Raw genomic sequence first — 19,925 nt, 5'->3', positions numbered from 1 at the left:
GAGTGTTGTTAATTCAGAACGAAAGATGTCCTGAAGCCTTTATGGTCCGTGTGGAGTCACAGCGGTGTGAAGCGTCCTGCAAACACACCCATTCAACATAAAATCAAACAAGCAAGCAAAAATACAAGAACGCTGCAGTAAACTTGTCTTCCTTTTCATACAAGATTTTTATTAGGAAGTGAGATGCAACAGAGAAATGACCCAAACACAGAACTCTCTCAGCAGATCCGCGCCGCGGTCAGGCCACCAGCAACACCTGGTGTGCAGGTCCTCTACGGTTAAAACATTCCCCCACACTATGTACAAAACCTTTTTGGAAGTTCTCCTGAAAACAAAAATAAGAGAAACATTTAAAAAGCTTTTTTTTTCGTTTTTGCTTTTTCAATTTATCGTGTCCATGATGAGGAGGGCTGGCTCAGAGAATTACTCTTGCTGAAGGAACAGAACAGACTGAGTGATCTAAATGAAGCAGGGAAACAAAGCTGTTTGCTGAGGTCCTGGGAGTGAGAGAGAGAGAGAGAGAGAGAGAGAGAGAGAGAGAAGGGGGCATGGCAGTAGGAGGGGCATGGCAGGGCATGGCGCTCAAGGTGACCCCGCCCGGCTCCCATGTGTTCCGTCGTCTGGCTCGGGGCTGGCACTCCTGGGCTGTTCCCGTCCGTTGCTGGGCTCTCGGCGGTGGGGACGCTCCTTGCTACGCTCACATTTCCTGCTCTTTTCCTCTCCGCAGTCCTGTCGGCTCCGGGAGCGCGATCGGGAGTGCTTCCGGCTGGAGCGCTCGGATTTATGCCTCTTTTCCCGGCTCCGGCTCCGGCTGGAACGCTCAGATTTGTGCCTCTTTTCCCGGCTCCGACTCCGGCTGGAACGCTCAGATTTGTGCCTCTTCTCCCTGCTGCGGCTCCGGCTGGAGTGCTTACTCTTGCGATCCTCACGGTGTCTCCTCTCCTCCCCCTCCCCCTTGCTCCTCTGGTCTTTGGAGCGCTCCCTCTCTCTCTCTCCTCCGCTCGCCCGCTCTTTGTGCTCACGTTCCTTGCGGCGGGAACGCTCTCGCTCGCTCTCACTCTCCCGCTCCTTCTCCCGCTCTTTCCTCTCGCTCCGCTTCTCGCGTGTGGAGCTGTGACTCCGTCGCCGGTCTCTGCTGCGGCTCCTGCGCCGCTCTGCACCTCGATCCAGACTCCTGGAGCGCCGACGTTCCCTTTCCGCAGCCCTGTCCCTGTCCCTATCCCTGTCTCTGTCTTTGCCCTCTCTCTCTTTTCGCTGGCGGTCCCTCTCCCGGTCTACGTCGCGTTCGAAGCTGGCAGCGCGGCGCTCCCGGTGCCGACTGTGACTGCGGGAGCGGTTTGGCGATCTTCGCGGGGTCGGGCTTCTACGAGGGCTTCTGGTCACACACACACACACACACACACACACACACACACACAACACAAGTACCATTGGTTAGTAAAGATAACCAAACCAGTAGTTACACTGAGGCACCTACACAGATATGGACATCAGAAACAGTTCTGGCATCACCTTCGAATTCTGGTTCTACCATTGGACCTCATTAACGGCAGAAAGAACAACTGCCCGGGGATTAACGCAGAAGTTAAAACCAACCATCAGCCATTCTCAGGTCAACATCAGCTCTAGCATTGTTCAAAGCTCTAACCAAGTTTCAAGTTTATTAACAACCAGTTTATTAACAACCAGTGCTGTTAATAAGAAGTGGACTACAACAGTCGCTCAGGGTTGAGCAAGCAACCTGCCCACAGCACCCACTGCTGGTGCACCTGGAGCGGCGCCGGTCGCTGTCCTCCTCCTCCTCCTCTTTGGTTTCCTTCTGCGGGAGTTTGCGTGGCCGGGCCTTCATCTGCTGGTCGATCATCTTCTGCACGGGCACTGGGATCCTGGGGAAGAGTGTGGAGAACCACTCCAGCTTGGTGAGGAAGGAGCGCAGCATCTCCCCCACCGTCATCACACACCCGCCGCCAGCCTTCACGTCCAGCTCCTGTTAGCACGCGCACATACACACACGTGCATCGTCATTAACCACATCCAGCCCACACGCTGCTTCTAGAGTCCGGCTCTTACGTGGTGGTTTAGTGTTTTTTTACCACACGTCTAATAACCAGGCTGTTATAATGGAGGCTGCTTACTCCAGTCAGCCTCATACAGCAGACATGTCTGAAGTGCCCCAGCACTGCACAGTGGAGTGAGTCCCCAGATCTGTTCAAGCTAGACACACAGGACTGTTCTCCTGGACATGGAGTAAGCGTAGTGTTAGATGAAACTGTAAGCTGGACTCGGGACCAGTCCAGGTTTGGGGAAGTGGACTCAGTATCAGTCCGGGTTTGGGGAAGTGGCGCTCAGTGCAGTACTGCAGCACTCCAGGCTTTGAAAAGGGAAAAATCCCTGAAAAGTAACACACATGGTTTGTGATGACCAACTCCTGAAAGTTCACCTCTGATTTCATTGAGCTTAACACTGTTATGTTTAGGAGCCTGTGTGACAGTGAGTGGACACATGCCACTAATTTCTCTGCCCGGAGTACCTGAACTGTAGAGCCAGATGAATGGTGCAGGGACATTGGCTGACTGGTTTCTATAAGACATAAGCATAAAGAGAACTCGGCAAACTGTGTACTGGTGTTTCCATAACTATACATGAATGGACGTCCACATTACAAACAAGTGGAAAATATTAATGCACTTTACAGATCTTTATTATCACCGTGCTGCTCTTGGACATAGTTCCAGGAGCTCACCTGTTCCAGCAGGTAGAGCGAGGCCCTGGCAACAGCAAAGCCACGGGAAGCAAGCACAGCATCACACTGACGAACATACACAAGACGGCATGGGCAAGAACGTCTGCCAAATGCCGTAAAAGTAAAGGATGGTCTCCCAGATTCAGCAGGAGCAGAAGTCACACCAGGTCAAGTTACCTGGGAGAGATGGATCAGGTACACCTGTCATCATATGCTGCTTTAGGAGATAAAAACTAAAGACCAAGAAATGGAGCATTTCTGGGTGAAAAGATGGATGAAATAAAAGCATTTAAAATAAAAATCAAATTTAATTAGGCTAGTGACTGACTCACAGCTGACAAGCAGCTTACAGGTTTATGGCAGGATGGAGGGCCACCGTACGGCACGCCACACATCAGCATGAAATGAAGCTTCAGGAGGTACAGATATTCCAAATGTCTACGCCTTGTGTAAATTCAGATTATTACAATGTGGGGATTATTAAAGCAGTTTCACTAAATTTGTGCAAGTGTGCATCATATACACACACACACACCTACCTTGGTCGTAGCAATAACAGCCGTTGCGTTTGTCTACTGAAGCACTGCTGTGTTTTGTGTGTACCATGCCTCCTAACTAGCCGAGAGTGAGCTTGACGTTAAGATCAGGTAGAAACACTAAACTTTGCAGTACTCTATTACACACTCCCTCCAAAAAAAACATTAAGCAAAATGAAGGCAAAGGTGAAAGGTCAGCAATGGGCATCACAAACTCCATTTTAAGATTAGCTGGCCTCTGTACCGATCCATTCCATGTCAAACCACCCTGAGACAGCAGCGTTCAGGACCACTGACCACAGACTAAATCAGATACTACTTAAGGAGGTACAAAGTGACCACAGAACTGTGAAGGTTTGGGTGGAAAAGCTGACTCTTCGAGGGCGGGGGGAGACAATACACCCCCAACAAAAATCAGATCTCAATGCCAGTACTGGAGACAGCTATGCTCATGATGACCCAGTCCTTCATGTACAGACAGGGAAAGACATGCGTGCTAGGGTAAACCCCACCTGGCGTGGCCTCTACTCAGTAACCCCCCCTGCAGTGCATCTGTGGTGGGTGGTGCTGAAGCCCAGGGAGGGGACATCAACCATCAGGTTCTCTACATTGTATGAAAAAGAAAAGTGAAAGCATTACCCGTGATGACATACCTCTTCATCATCTAGGAAGGGTTCAAACCACTCGACCAGGTCTGCAGGGGGCTGAGTATATCTGCACAACAGAACGAAACACACAAGTCAGTGTGAGAACCCTAAAGTGGGGTGAAAGAAAACAGCAACACCAGTTATCAACAACCTGGTAATTCACTTAAACTGAGGGCAAAGTTCACTTACAAACTGGTGTAACATAAGCCATTTTCATATGTACCAACAGAACCCTGCTCGAGGTGAGCTGAGCCATAACTGCTGCTCCCACATTAAAACTACAACTCCAACACTGCTCTGATTTAAATTCATATACAAAGTAGTATCATATGTTTTTCTCTGGGGTGTGTGCGCATATGTACAGGCACTTTGCTTGCACAGCTTATAATGATCACATATGATAAATAATGTGTACACATGTAACAACCTTTTTCCCCTTTTGTTATTTTTACTTGTGTTGTCAGATGAGTGCATACCCGGTAAAAGGGGGCCGTGCTACATGAGTTTAGGGCTCACCCCTTGCAGAGCAGATGACTGTAGTTGGGACTGATCGCCCAATGGGAAGGACGATCACAAATGGACTGTCAATGAAATAGGAAATCCCAGGAACCAGAAAAGAGAGGGTTTTTTCGAATACATGGAAGCTTCAGTTCATGGGACTTTACTTGGGTCGCATCTTATACTTCCACTTTAGCGCAAGGTATATACACCTTAGGAGCAGGATTTTTCCCCCCTTACCCGGGGGTGTTATTGACTGTGGACGGAAAATTACCAAGGGATTTACAAACTTCGCTTCCCTGTCTACTAAAGGGGACTGGTAGGGTGAGCAGAGAAGTGGTAAAGAGACCGCCGAGTCACCCATCGTAATTTACCGTGCTCATTCCCTCCCGCTTATAAATGCCATGTCAATTTGGTAAATGCTGGATGACCTGACGTGTGATGATATGGGGGGGAAGGTATAATGTATAATGTTGATGTATACACATGTTGGGGAAGTGGAGTAATTAAACGTTATACTTTTCAGCGTTAGTTCGTGTGTTTAAAAAGTTTACAGTGCCAGAGTGTTAGTCGCACCACCCGTCCTTGTTTGCGTTTGTGAAGAAGTCCCGGAGAAAACAGGACGAGCGTCACAAGCTGACTTCTGTCCAAAACATCCTGTTTCTCTCCAAGTACTACACTGCAATTCTGACCACCCCTCTCTCACTCTCCCTGTCATTATGCAGATTGGAAAATAATTCCAGAAAGCAACTATAGTGTACTGTAGTTAAAAATGAAGAGAAAATCAAATTTTCATATAAAACACATGGCACAGTATTTCTGCAATATTTCTCAGCCTTGTTGGTCTCCACCACTCTGTGGATCCGCCATTTTGGACTTGGGGGTGTCCAGCTCAAATGTCTTGCACATGTTCCTGTATATGACCCCTGATACCTAATTGTCTCACTCACTGTATGATTCCCTGCCAGCGTTCTGTATTCTGCTACTAGGTGCTGGACTGTCTCAGAGGCTCCTCTCCACTGTGTGCATTTTGGGTGTGTGATTTGAAACGCTCCTGCTTTTATCGACAGTGCTCAGTGAATGACCTTGTGCTGCCGTGATTAGTGACTTTGTGCTGTCCTTCAGTCCTGCCTTTACCATCCACCTCAGATATCCGTCGATGGTGTGTATGTGTGCGTGTGTGAGGTGGAATCTTACCTTATGTACATAAAGCCGAGGGCTCTGATGTAGGGCGAGTCTGTGTGTGTGATGAGCCCCATCACCTGCTTGCGGGTCAGCTTCAATGTGAACAGCTTGTACAATAAACAGAAAGCAGTGGAGACGATGCCTCCAGTACCTACACCGCGCACCTGCAGCACATAATGGTGCATGCTCAAGCTCCCTGCCAGACCCATCGGCTTTTCAGACTACACAAAAACAAATGCCAAATGCCACAAACAAATGCTTGTGTACTGCTAACTATCATATACAACAGAACAATTTTAAACAGCTCAGGTCTGCAAGATCACAGAACAGAATGTAAAAGCAGATTGAACAGAGCAGACTACACCTCACACTGTTGTTCATGTGTCACATCTGGGCGCATTAGTCACTTCTCAGGTAGTTTATTTCCCTTTTATAACAGAAGAAAGGAGGCACGTACTTCTACTTACCCCTCCGCACATTCCAGTCTGTCCCGCGGTCTTCCGACTGCCCTTCTCCCACGGCTCCACGTGGGTTACCTGCGGAAACAGCACCACTCACTCACGCGCAACTCCGAAAAATCACTTGCCTCTAATGGAACAATCATAGGTGTCAATCTAGCTAGCTACCAAGCAAACAGAATGGAAACTGGTTCTTTATTAGGATGGGCAAACAAACAAATCAGGACTATCCATCCCCAGCTGTGGGAGGACCGCAGCACGGATCAGCAAAGTGTTTCCATATCACTAATAACTAGAGCTTGGGGGATAGTGTCTCGCTGTTCCAAGGGAACGATCCTTCAAATACAAGACAATAAAAAAGCAGTCTGAACCACTGTCGTCATTTATATCCCAAAATTACAAGCAGCATCTTCATCAGAGAATTACTAACCAATATATGATATTAGTTCTTAGACAACGCTAGCTGTTTCCCAAGTGGGTTAGGTTAGCTAACTAAAGATATATTTGTGCAGAACTCTTGGCCAACCCACTGGATAGCTAGTTACGACACTTAACTTAGGTTAGCAAAGCAACGTTATCGCCAAACAGTCATACTGTTACTTAAACGCAAAATGACGGGTTAAGTATCAAATAAACTTGTTTTAAACATCCCCTAAAAATAACTGTTATGAAGCAAACCAATGTAAATACGCTAGCTGTCCATCTTAGCCTGCTGTGTGACTACTGTAACGTTACTCGAATACGAACGGGCTTTAAGATGGCACTCGTTATCGAAACCGGTGATATAAACTACTATCAACGGGAAAAAAAACATCCCCACACACGTAGGATTACGTTAAAATATTGAAACGATATTTGCCAAAACTGTTCATAAGATAGTAGGTCAGCTCGTTTGTTAGCTAGCTCGCTACCCAAGCTAATTTGATAACCGTATCTAGGTAAACCAGCATTACTGTAGTTGGCTAACGCTAGCCTAGAAAAGTCGGCAAGAGCCGATACGCAAGTCTTACGCTTATAGGACAGCTAAATTAGCGCCTACTGGAGGATAAAAAATATAGGACAGATGGACGCCACACGAGTAGGACAGATACCGCCAGCTCCTACTGAAGGCTTAACCAGCGGTAGCTGTATGCAATCTTGGCAACCCCGTTCCCGCTCCATTAGCGGCGTTAGCCCGCGAGCTAGCACGGTTGGTGTTACCTTGAAGTAGATCTCGTCCACAACCTCATGGTAGGTCTTCAGTTCGTACAACTGAACCTTGAAATACGGAGACGATAGCACATTTGTGAGAATCATGGGGTTCAGGTTCATAGTCTTCTCGTTACCCCACAACGGCAAAACATTTCCATGTTTACCGGTGGTCGGTTTGGTCACGGCCTCGCGCTGCTGCGTCCCTGCCATAACGGCCAAAAGCGGGAAATGAGCGGTTAGCTGCGGAGCTAACTGAGGAGCTAACCTAGCTGAGGAGCTAACCTAGCTGCGGAGCTAGCTGAGGAGCTAACCTAGCTGCCTACACAACGACACGGACAGCGCCGACTACAGCGCCATTAAAACGGTTTCATCCAAATATAAATCAAGGAATATCACATTAAACATCAAATTAAATATGAAGTGCGCGAATTCGAATCATCCAAGTATTAAAATGTATTTCTCCGAATCAAAGCTGTTTTCTTTACTTAGCAACCTAACCGAAGAACAAGATGGCTAACGCGTTGCCGGGGACAAGGCGGAAGCGGAAACTACGTTTTTGAAAACTAAAATCTGTTCGCTTCAGTAGTCTCCGCCTGTAGAGCCGCAGTACTACCTTCAGACCCGCACCATCAGCGCCTTACAAGTACGCCTCTAGTGGATCTCAAGTGCAGTTACACTTTCCTGCCCTTAAGAGAGAATTTTAATGTAGCATATTTGGTGCTAATTCGAGTTTTGTACGAAGAGGACCTTGTGAACCTAGCGTATATTCACGTGGTTATGTTCCCGATAAGGAGAATACTGAGGTGGTGAAATGGGTGTTGTAGTTTATTACCTTGCTATGTACGTTTTGGCTTATTTACTGGCTTTTTGAACTCATACACTCTTAAAAATGATGGTTCTTCCAGGGTCCTTAAGTAAATTATAACTGTTCTATTTAGGGCACCTTTAGCATCTGGAATCAGTCTCAACACACCTGTTAAGTCATTAGTCCTTTACACCTTTGATGTCAACCTTTCAGGAAAAGACAAATGATTTAATACATTTTAATCATTTGATTTGTATGTGGGGGTTTTTTTGAGGGGGGGGGGGTTACAAAAGTGTATAAAGCATGTAGAAGTTAGTTAAGAAAGATAAAACCAAATCAATACCAATAAGTGTTCATTTATTCATTCTTAAGTACATTTGTTTAAATGGTTCTTTAGACTGATGGAGAATGTGTTATGTGGTTCTATACAGCATCAAAAATGGTTCTTCTATTGTAAACAAGCTTGACATCATAATGATAGAAGAAACATTTTCGTGCTAAATAAAACCATATACAACACATTCTCCAAAGAACCATGTAAACATAAAATAATATATAGAACTCGTGGTTCTAAATAGAACAACTTCCATTACTAAAGAACCCTGAAGAACCATCATTTCTAAGAGCATATGAGTTCAAAAAGCCAATAAATAAGCCAAGTGACAACAGCAAGGAAATAAACTACACCACCAATTTCACCACCTCAGTATTCTCATCGGTCACATAAACCACATGAACGTAAGCTAGGTTAACAAGCTCCTCCTCGTACAAAACTCCGCTGCACTTGCACCTGGAAGCAGTGCTATTACATATAGCATCCACTTTGGTACTAAAAAACCCAAACATGCCACATTAAAATTCTCAATTAAGGGCAGGAAAGTGTGACTGCAATTCTGAGATCAACCACTAGAGGCATCCTTGTAAGGAGCTGATAGTGCGGTTCTTCCGATCGACCCTTCTGGAATAGTTTGGTGCAATGCAGACCCACTATTAAAGATCCAGTGCATATTGCTGTTTTTATTTATTTGTTTGTTTGCTTTTGTTTATTATTTTGCTTTTTCTCCACTAAAACGTGATGGGGAGCAAAGACTGTAAGGCTACCAAACTTGGTGGGAAGGTACAGTATCTGAAAACGCACATTAAGGACAGACACCCATAACAGCTTAAAGGGGGCATTACAGCTCAACATAACATTTCAGTCTGTATCTCCTGCACTGTAAATTGTAGACTCAATTCTTTTTTAAGACTAAAAGCTCTTCGGTTTTGGATTCTTCTGGATTAATTTCCACCATGATGGATTTTTTGCTAATTTGAAAATGCTAATAGATATCCTGCGCGCTCTGCACAGGGGTCATCAGGCAGGCACCTCCCTCTGTGTTTTACTGAATTAAGCTCACGACACCTCTGGAAGGCTCAACAGTGAGCCATCTTCCCTCTACCACATTAAAGAGAACAAGCCTGCTGACATTTGCAAAGAGGATGTTTGTCACTCATCAATCAATCAACAGTCCTGGGATGGAGCATTATTTGCTTAAACAGCTGTAACACTTGAATGGGTACAGTAATTGTCATGAAACTTTAAACATTTATGCTGTGAAGGATTTTGCAGTTGCAGATTAATCTGACACTTGTCAATAGGGAGCGCTATATCATACAAATAATTCTCAAATTGTTGAAATGATTGAGCAGACAGTTTGCATTCTGCTCATCAGGCTGACTGAAGGATTCCTATGGACAACTCAATGAATTTTAAAAACATATCCACCATTAGCTAATCAATCAGATTTCAGCATGCATTTGCCAGGCTTAACATTGGTCGAGCCCACTGAACTTTAATGGTCTCCATAGGGAGGGACCTTCTACAAGCATGTAAAGTTTGACAGCAATTGGCCGATGGGGGCACTCTTGCAGTTTTCAGCATGAAATACAAGCATCTCTCACACTGCTTATCTCAGGGACATATAATTGTACTTATATAATGCAGCCACTGGAGCGTGACAACTTTGCAATTACAAGTGTTGAGAAAAATCATACCAGTTTTGCATTACTGATGATTGAAAAAGTACTTTTCATACTCGTTCTTGGATTTTTGCCTGATTGTCTCAAAACTGGTATTAAAATGATCAGCAGCATACATCTTTACAATTCTATATAAAACATGTTGACATTTTGTACAGAGCAGCTACTATACCTCAATTGGTGTGCGTAGAGTGTTTTAGGCACAAGCAGCTAAACATCAAAAGTCATGGGCCAACGGTCACTAAATTTAGAAAGAATTTACAACAGCCCATCCTGGAGACATCTGCAAAGTTTGGTATGAATTGGCCTCAGGAGGGCACTACAGCAGCGATTCTTGATGTCATTCATTTTTACAAGTATCTCTTCAAATACTGAATGTATGAATGAGTCTGACAACTTTGATAGTCATTTAATAAATACTACTGCTTTGCTAATATAAGTCATTAATTAAATCCATTCACAGAGCCTGAATGAGATTACAAAAACACTGCGATCAGACTTGGACTAATTCACTACTTCCTTTTCAGTTTAGAACTAAAATATGAAAATAGGCCTTCACTGTATCTGTAAAATCAGACCACTCATCCACATCTGAGATGCAGTACAGCTTGTCCATATCTCGGCTATATAGTGAGTGATGCTACTTAGTAAAAGCAAGACTTTATATCTCGATAGGAGGCAATAAACAGACTGCTTGTAGTTCACCAGTCGTGACATGTACAATGCAGTGTCATCACCGCAAGTCACCAAGAGACACCCCACACCATCCAATATCATCTTATTGTCATGTGTCCACAGAACAGGACATTGCAAAAACATTTAGCACACAGGATAGATACCCCTTTTTAATGTTGTGAGAATCTCTCCACAAGCACATTTGACAGGATTCTGATGTTTTAGTGACCATGTATGAGCAGACAGTTTTAACAGTCTGTAGCAGAGAACTGAGGAAATTCTTTCCTTCAGTAAATTAGTCACAGCCTCCTCTGTGGCTGGCGTCAGACTCATGAGGAGAGTGCATTGTTATAAAACAGAACAAGAGAACCGGCACCAAGTCAACCAAAACAATCTATAACCATCTATTTAAATATATAAAAAAGCACAGCACCATCCATAAAAGCAAACTGAAATTGCTTGAACAAAGGTTTTATAGAAAACATTGAGGAAATGTTTGGCACAATACAGCAATTCTCATCCATTTCTGATGAGCCCATGTAAACAGTACAAAAATGTCGTTCAACCATACAATTTGGCAACAGTTTTACATTATTTCAATTTGAAGTGCATTACAGACCAGCTGTAATGAGAGGCACCATTTTAACTTGCAGGCAGAAGATCAAAATCAATGTACTGTTCCTATTTAACCACCAGAGGGAGCAGAATACTGTTTGCTCTTATTACAGCAGCATAGTGGTGCTGCAGAGTTGACATTGGTCTCTGCTAGAGAGGGAAGACAACTGGTGGTACCTTGTCCATCACTTTCTGTCAAAACAGGATTATTACAGCATCTGGGGTGAGCTCAGAGTCTAGCGCTTAATAACCACCTGCTCGAAGGTGCCAGCACCAACCCTAAGAGGGAGTAAAAGAGAAAACATGATCAAGACGCATCCATCAATGACAAATCAAATCACATATTGGTAACATTCAGTACATGTTCCTCTAATCAGCTACAGCCAGCACTTTGCACAAACACTTCAGCCAATGTCACACAGTTCCTGCATGTCACACAGGTGCCACCATGACATGCAGGAATACCAGCTGCCATGAGGACCCTGGTGACGTTCCAGAACAAAACCCACCTTGTGTGCTGTGTGCCCAGAGTTGTGCTACCGTCAGGGCCAACGAAGAGCCGCAAACCTTCCTCTGCAGAAGAGACAGACACACACAAAGACTTGTCTGGTTGGTCTCACTGCAAAATGTAATTAGAAATGCACATATCACTGCCTGAAATTCATGATTGCCCCTCTGCAGGGTTTTGCACACATTGCATGTAAATTCAGATACAAATACAATGCAAAAAAGGGTTTTGCAAGTGATGATACAGTGTGCCATTAGAAACAGACACTAAGAGATTGACAACTCTCCATAGTCCACACGGTACACTTCATCACTATGGAAGTCAAATATACAGCGTGGTTCCGTCCACAATTCTGTAATAGAGTAAATGCCTGTATTCTCCCCTTCTCTCTGTTTTAAGGGAATGGAATTATAATTTACATTTTTTAAATTTAATTTAACTCAGTACCGTTATACTGAGCATTCATTAATCACAAATACAAACAAAGATTCTCAGTGATGCATGGAAGTTAGTGAGAATGTTGAGAAAATCAGTCTGCAGAGTGCACTGAGTGCAGTGAGCATGTCACATAACATATCTAAATACATGCTGAATAACATGATATACCTGCAATATCATGTGAGTAGCAATGCTGGTGCCATTAAACTAAGCCAAGATGTGCGTGTGAGAGTGCACTGAAGGTAAATAAATAGGTAAAAACAAATTAGAGACCCAGAATGGGACACACACAGACCAGCTATACATGAGAATGTGTATTTATGAGCTATTAAACTGCTTCTCAGAAGAGCTCCAACAGGGCTGAGCCATGAGCACACCTCTTAGCCTAAGGCAAATTACAGTACCTCCACTACTACACGGTCTGCCTCACACGCGTGCACACACCTTTACATGTGGGCAGACCTTTAAAAAAAAAATTTAAAATCAAGAAGTGGGGTACACCTTATTTTCATGTCACAGGTAGCTTGATCAGTATCACTGAACTGCATGGAACGAGTTTAGGCTGTTAGAGTAATACTGACAAAACATTTCTATTGCATCACACATGATTACTATGTCATTTTAAATGGCAACATCATTCCGTGTGAAAAAAGAAATACACTTACTGCTGTGTAGTATTTGTGTGGGTGTGGGTGTGTGATTTGGTTTGCCTGTAACCAAGGTAATTTTACTAAGAATCCCCTGGAAACTCCTTTAATGTATGTATGCATGTGCATCTATTTGCTTTTTGGTGGAGTGGTAACCAGGATAACAAGGTTATTTTCCACAATACTGCAGAAACAACAGACCTGAGACTGACAGGGTAGAAGAACTAAACTCAGTGAAAAATCAAAGTCAATCACGCAAACATGCAACGTAGTAAAGTATGATGTATTACAAGTGTAATCTGTGACACTAGAGACAGCAGAATGTAGAACAATCAACAGTGTTAGAGCGCTAACGCTTCCACAACACCTGCTGCAGGAAACCCAGTGCTGTACAACCATGTGGTGCTCAGAAGAGCTCGGCCTGAAGGGCCATAGTGAGGGTCAAGGGTCTCGACCTGAAGGGCCGTAGTGAGAGTCAACCCTTGGTATTCTCTAGGAATCCCACCCATGGCAAATCCACTTCGTTTTCTTGCATGTGGGAAATACTGCGGTCTGAGCGATGGGAAAACCAGGAAGATACATCACCTTGCACTTCCCAGGTTTTTAATGAGGATGTTTGTGTGTGCACATGAAGGGTGTGTTAGTGTGTGTACATATGATATGTATGTGTACACACCCTCAGCGCTACAGTCAAGCATACTGTGGCTGAAATCCTGGCTCTCCAAGATTTTCTCTACAATGTCATCCGCATCAACTCTGGTATCGTCCATCCTTTTCAACTGAGCCAACACTGAATCCTGTTTAGTAAGGTGCCTAACACACACACACACACGGTAAATGTTGCAAAACGAGATGCAAATCCACACACACACACACACACACACACACACACACACACACACACACACACACACACACACACACACACACACACACACACACACACACACACACACACACACACACACACACACACACACACACACACGCGTTCCATCAATTGTTAACTCTGTAAATACACTTGTTAAGGCGCACGCGCGCGCGCACACACACACCCCTACCTACCTGTTGGCTCTGTCTGTGGTGGAGCTGAGGTGATGGGGGTCACTGGCTGCACAGTAAGCAGAAGAAAGAGACTCTCTGTCCTCTGGTAGGCTGCCTACTCCTATGGAGGCACTGCCCACTGAAATATTCCTCCTATGGGAGAGCTCCGTCAGGCTAGAGGAGCATGAATGACTTGTGCTGTAGCCTATCAGAGGATCCAATGAATCAGCCAGTCATAAGGCAACACGCAAATAGATAAATTAAAAAATTCCTTGTAGTAAATTGTAATTAATTGTTCTATAAGTCTTTGATGAACATTTTTAAAAATGGATTTCCTATAGAATATGATACATTATAACAGTTTTAAACATAAAAACAACATCAAGGAAACAGATTGAATCTATACCTCAAGCTAAAATTAATGTTTTGTTTTAAGATGACCATGGGAAAAACTAAACTTATGTTGGATAATCTTCCTGATAAACTAAGAATCTCTGATTGTGCTTGGAAAACTGAAAGAGCTCACAGACCCTCTATAAACAACACACTACATAAGCTGGAATGTTGCACTACTATACCAACAATTTAGTCCTAATAATTTACATTAAATACTGTTTCAAACCTGACCATTACTGTAAACTTTACTAGAAATAGTAATTCAAATACCATAACCAGTTGGTTTCAGTATTCCGTTACACTGTGTTACTGTGGCTGAATGTTACACACCCGATAGCTTGGACTGCTGGCTGGCATAGCTAGCGGTTCTCGAGTGACCACATCCTCCAAAATCTTCAAGAACACAGCCAGCATGGCTCTTCCCTTCGTTCTCTACACAGAAAAAGACACAGCAACCGTGTTCAACTCTTAAAAGAACTACCATTCACTCTCCAGGTGCCCACAGCAGGACTGGGTCATTAGCAGAAATCATCACAGTAAAGACACATTCTTACAATGACAATCACCATAGTACACCCACAGCAGAAATCATTTTATGAGCACCAACACTGTTAACGTTATTCCTTTCATACTCCCCATGCTGCACTGGGATGGTGTGAGGTTAGAGTGTGGTTCTAATGCCCAAAACCAGGTTTGTTTCAAACATACCATTTGCTGTTTTTGGTGTGTCTCCACCTCTCCTGTCCTCATGAAGACTCTCTGCGTCTCCAGGGAAACCAACAGTCATCGTTGTGGAAGGAGGCCTGAAAGGGTAATAAACAATAACAGTTGACTGATTAAACAGAATTCAAAGTCACAGTGATATTTCACCAAAACACAGGTTACAAGTTTTATAGTCCTATGTGGGACATGCCACTGTCCCACCGTGGCACCAGACGGCTCACTATGCAAATGATACTGAATACACAATTACTTTTGAAGAATAGTGTTACATTCAGTGAGAGAATAGTCAGACTGACAGGTAGACCTTATACGATGCCAGGTAGACCTATGACCATAGCAATCGGAACGCCAATTCCCATGAAGACTCTGGAAACTGCTGCAGATCTTCTCTGGAATACTGACTGTACTCACCTCTCACTAATCTTACTGTGTTTAAGCAGGGCAGTGACATTTCCAGATTACATTTGTTTGGTTTTGCCCTTTAAGCATGCCGCTTGATTTGGTCATGAAGGATTCAATCTGTCCGTAACTTTGATTTGGAAACACATGTCATGCTTTGATAGCTCTGTATGGAATCTGACCAGTGCCTGTCTCCTAATAACACTGTGGCCTTTCCTATCTCCAAGTAAACCAATATCACAACTCAATCCAATCCTTACATATGAGGATAGCAGTGATGTGCATATGTTCTTAAGGAGTGACTTCAAATAAACTGACCAGTGGCCAAACTCCAGTTTTTACATTTTTATTAAAAATAAGTAAATAAATAAAAAGGTTTTGCATTCTCCTGTAGCAGATACTGAGAGATAGCAGGAAATCAGTCAGTCAGATTTCCTGTGTGAGGCTTCAGACAAAACCGCTCATGCAGGAAAAAAAATAAAAACGAGAAAACTTGCTACATGTTCTCTCTCTCACACACACACACACACACATCACAATTTACTGATCTTACATGGCAAGTAACAGAAATCTTACGTTTTGAAGCAGGGATCACCTGACATCAGCTGCATACATATGATCACCTGCTTAACACAGGAACAAAAGGCATGACAGAGAAAGCAGCGTTCCTTACAGTTTAGTACTGTCTGGAACAGGTTTATTGAAATTAGCTTGGCAACATGTTTTCCTACAGAGACACAGATCATGTTTTCCTTAAAACAACACCCTGAGTCACTGTATGGGTCACGTGTCTGCGTGAACACACACACCATGCGCATGCAGTATTTCCATGGTCCTTGGTCCTTTCAAAGCCCAGCTGACAGCCAAGCTACACCACGCCACCACAACCTGTCCTCCTCAGCGTCTGGCCTGGCTGAACACTCTGGCCAGTTACTTACCATTTGTAAGGGATTTTTGAGTGTGTGCAAGTTGTTATATCAGAGATGTGAGTCATATGTAAAGACACCTTGAATGTATAAAGGTGCTATATGTGTATATATACATAACCTGTATTTATTTGTTGTTTAATCCCTGAGTCTCTTCCTAGACTAACAGGTGACTCCTCATTCCTGCCTCCTAGTTACCACATATTTCACAACCATAGAAAACACCATCATTAATGTCTGCAGGGGAACTGTGAAAGTGAGAGACTCACACGTGCCACGTTACCACAGCAGAGAAGGAAGTGTGTGTGTGTTAGTACCGTCAGTATGGAGTTGTCCTGGCGTGTGCGTTTGGTGTTGTAACCCTCCAGTAAACAGCGCCGAGTGACGCTTCCTGAACCAGCAAATTCAGCCAGATTCAGATCCACAAAGCCAATCTGCAATGCACACAAACACGTGCGCACGCACGATTTATTTGAAATGAATAGAAAAACAGCACACAGGAATACTGCAAGATTCATGTGCTGCAATGAAGCTCAAAATGTTCCCACATCTACACCTCATCACATGTAGTCTGTTTGACTCAAGTCATCCTCCACCTCACTGTCTGGGCATCCTCGTGAAAGGCCTCCTGATGCTGGCTTACAAAACACCATTGCTTTCAATATCCCATAGTTCCTTGCTATGTGAGATTTGATAGAACACTATGAAACATGGCTTTTTGGTCAGGAAGTCACAGGCCTGATGAGGGTGCACAAAGGGACTCCTGGAACAACGCAGAGTCTGACTGTCAATTACCAGAAACCACCTCCTCTACTAAGGGAAATGTCAAGCTTTCAACAAAGGGAGCAAAACCAACTGAACTGATGCAGTTTAGTTTGGTATAGACAGACTGTAATTTTAAATTACAGGCTTTTCATAACATCTTAGCTTCTTGTTACTGTCCACTTTCAATTTCAGGTTTTGAAATGCAAATGTTGGGTTAGTCTGCATTTCAAAGCTCTTCAATGAGTCACAGATACAAAATTTGGATGAAAGACATTCAAGAAATGTTACCTTTGCAAACGTCTTGCCACCTTTAAGTTCCTTAAAACACAAGGAAAAGAAACAATAAGAAAACATTAACTCTCCAAGGAGAGAAAGGGGTCATTTCAAGTCTTTTAGCTTGTTCTGACATGAAACCCTACCTTCCTCACAGATACTCTGCACACGCATGGATCTAGAATGCCAGTTCCTGCACTTGCACTCATCTTGCACAGGAAGGAGAACCTCTTGCTCCAACGCACACAGTTAGCTAGAACTGGCTCTCTGTGGAAGAACCCAGGAAAAGATCAAATGTAAGTGTACATATAACATTATAAAAGAAATGTACACTTGTAATCTTTTATAATGCTTGTAAACTCAAATTATTTTAATACTGTAACATGATATTGCATACATTGCCATGATATTACACTATTATAGTCAAATAACCTTCACACACAAAAAAAAATTAAAGTTTTTTTTACTCCTAGAAGAAAAGACTACACACACATGAACACATGCACACAAAATCACATGGCTCTGCCCCTCACTGGTCAGGAGTGTGTACAGCTTCTCCTAAACCAGCAACCCTCCACTGGGATTCAACTGCTGCTCAACACTTACTTCCCAGTTACAAGAGACTCAGTACTCTAACCAAGTTACCACAATACTACTATACATCACATAGTTCAGTGTATAGTATTTCACTGTCTAATTTACATCTGTACAGTTTTTTTAAAAGCCTTACTGTGAACAAGTCAGTTGGCAACCAAGTTCTTCTATATAACAGTTACATTACTTACAATTTTTTAAAAATATGTGCCACTACTATTACAATAAATATCATTACTGTAACAATTCTTAATACAAGTGCTCATTTTATGATGATCTTTTTACTCTGTGCCATAAAGTAATATTAGAACAGGTTTAAGCCCCCTTACATAACCAAGACTGACTACAAACTCAAATCACCCAGATGATAGTAGAGACCAATTACACTCACATTTTATTCAAAGTGCTCAGCTGATTTGAAAACATCTAACATCTGCCTGTGTTGCAGGTACCAAAAACGTTTAGCATCGGTACACCAGATATTTTACTAACCAGTTTTATCAGTGGTTTGCACCGTTACTGCCCACGGTGTAATACCATACACTGCTCAGGTCTGTCTGTACTAGCTAAGCTAGGGCAGATACTTGGCGTGGTAACACAGATTGTTGATATGTCACGTTAACTCGCGCACTCTTATGTACGACACATGCGAGGGTGTAGAACTTTACCCATTTATAGCAATAACTACTGGTACACGGCTATCTGAACATCATTTATCATTCCATCCTGATCACGTTTAAATGAACATAAAACACGACAATTTAGAAAAACATCGACCCACCTAGAAAACGGTCATTACTTTTGCTGGTTAAGGGTTATACAAACTAGATAGCAAGGAGATTAAAGGCACACATCGTTGTCTCTTACTAGCTTCATGTCAACTGGAGACCAAGTAAGCTAATGCACAAACTTAGATGTTTTCAGTTCATTTGAGGGAAAAAAAAGTATCAGAAGCTAACTAGTTAGATAACTAACCTATCTTGGCTATTGTACTTCTCTTCAGAAACGATTAGTTAACGTTAACTAACACTTAACCTAGATCGCTAGCGTTAGGTTATTTAAGACCAGGCGAGTTTGAGTGGTCATTTAAGATAACTAGCTATCTTGGCTAGCTAGATATGTAAATGAAGTGGTGATATTTAGCTAACCTAGCTAGGTGAGGTATCTTAGATTGTCATAAAGCGAATGTAGCGTTTAAGATGTAGGTTAACTAGACTTTTTGAAGATTTCTTACCTTGACGACTCCTCTGAGAAACCTCCATCAGTTAACCTTACTTTACAAAACAAAACACCATTGACAAACGGTACAGATGACAATTCTTCCAACTCGAAACCTACTTTAAATTTAAACTTCTTTTTCTTCATCATCCTGAAGGACATGGAGCTATTCTGTGCTAAAACTATTCTGTGGTAAAACTCGACGGAGGGTAGCGCTTCGTCCGCGAGCCGCACAGACTGCCACGAGCTACAACCGTTGAAAGTGTTTGAACTGGAATGCTTCACGCGAGGTCCAGAGCGAAGGCGTATTAAGTAGTCATTCATCGTCAGAATAAAAGTCCTTGTACAGGTTAACTGGAAATGTTCACAGCTCACTGGCTTGATTATTATTCCAACTGTGTTATATAACAATTTATTATAACACAAAAACATACATTTACTTTTCATATTTTCCGAGCAAAACTAATACTCTTTAAACGTAGGTATATAAACATATGTATATATGTAAATGAATTGCTCTTCAATGTCTACTGTTGTATTTCGACTATCTTGGGAATCGGTTGTGTGAGATTTATGTAAAGGACCCAGAAACTTTGAGCGGATCATAGTATTATGAAGTCTA

At 43.1% G+C, this 19,925-nt stretch overlaps 2 protein-coding genes across 5 annotated transcripts; both read right to left on the bottom strand.

Moving 5' to 3' along the window:
• Window positions 1–3: 3 nt before the first annotated feature.
• On the bottom strand, window positions 4–7,811 carry prpf38b (pre-mRNA processing factor 38B). The gene is made up of 6 exons (XM_027028369.3): window positions 7,268–7,811; window positions 6,077–6,145; window positions 5,622–5,773; window positions 3,933–3,993; window positions 1,770–1,987; window positions 4–1,375 (listed from the first exon to the last, which is right to left on the bottom strand). The coding sequence occupies exons 1-6, from the start codon at window positions 7,466–7,468 to the stop codon at window positions 583–585; spliced, it is 1,494 nt and encodes a 497-aa protein (XP_026884170.2). The 5' UTR covers window positions 7,469–7,811; the 3' UTR covers window positions 4–582.
• A 3,396-nt stretch (window positions 7,812–11,207) lies between these two features.
• Window positions 11,208–19,566, bottom strand: eeig2a (EEIG family member 2a). 4 transcript variants are annotated; one of them, XM_081723739.1, is made up of 11 exons: window positions 19,320–19,566; window positions 17,638–17,758; window positions 17,507–17,536; window positions 16,771–16,887; window positions 16,104–16,153; window positions 15,114–15,208; window positions 14,736–14,837; window positions 14,031–14,214; window positions 13,642–13,778; window positions 11,882–11,991; window positions 11,208–11,651 (listed from the first exon to the last, which is right to left on the bottom strand). In XM_081723739.1, the coding sequence occupies exons 1-10, from the start codon at window positions 19,463–19,465 to the stop codon at window positions 11,915–11,917; spliced, it is 1,059 nt and encodes a 352-aa protein (XP_081579865.1). In that variant the 5' UTR covers window positions 19,466–19,566; the 3' UTR covers window positions 11,208–11,651; window positions 11,882–11,914. The 4 variants fall into 4 exon arrangements, with proteins under 4 accessions (XP_081579865.1, XP_026884176.2, XP_026884177.2 ...); XM_027028375.3 differs by having other exon boundaries at window positions 11,882–11,945; XM_027028376.3 differs by having other exon boundaries at window positions 11,882–11,945; window positions 16,104–16,150.
• Between the last annotated feature and the right edge of the window lie 359 nt (window positions 19,567–19,925).

This window comes from Electrophorus electricus, chromosome 11, assembly GCF_041902795.1.
Source record: "Electrophorus electricus isolate QZ-2024a chromosome 11, ASM4190279v1, whole genome shotgun sequence".
In the NCBI taxonomy this organism is placed as follows: domain Eukaryota; kingdom Metazoa; phylum Chordata; class Actinopteri; order Gymnotiformes; family Gymnotidae; genus Electrophorus; species Electrophorus electricus.
This window is presented reverse-complemented; position numbering and strand designations above follow the sequence as displayed.

Coding starts and splice junctions, on each gene's coding strand:
- prpf38b (XM_027028369.3), bottom strand. CDS start 7,468: ATGGCAGGGACGCAGCAGCGCGAGGCCGTGACCAAACCGACCACCGGT. Junction 6,146..7,267: donor TGGACGAGATCTACTTCAAG/GTAACACCAACC, acceptor CTGTTTCCGCAG/GTAACCCACGTGGAGCCGTG. Junction 5,774..6,076: donor AGACTGGAATGTGCGGAGGG/GTAAGTAGAAGT, acceptor TATGTGCTGCAG/GTGCGCGGTGTAGGTACTGG.
- eeig2a (XM_027028375.3), bottom strand. CDS start 19,465: ATGTCCTTCAGGATGATGAAGAAAAAGAAGTTTAAATTTAAAGTAGGT. Junction 16,154..16,770: donor AGGACAACTCCATACTGACG/GTACTAACACAC, acceptor TCCTGTGTTAAG/CAGGTGATCATATGTATGCA. Junction 14,215..14,735: donor CCAGCAGTCCAAGCTATCGG/GTGTGTAACATT, acceptor ATCCTCTGATAG/GCTACAGCACAAGTCATTCA.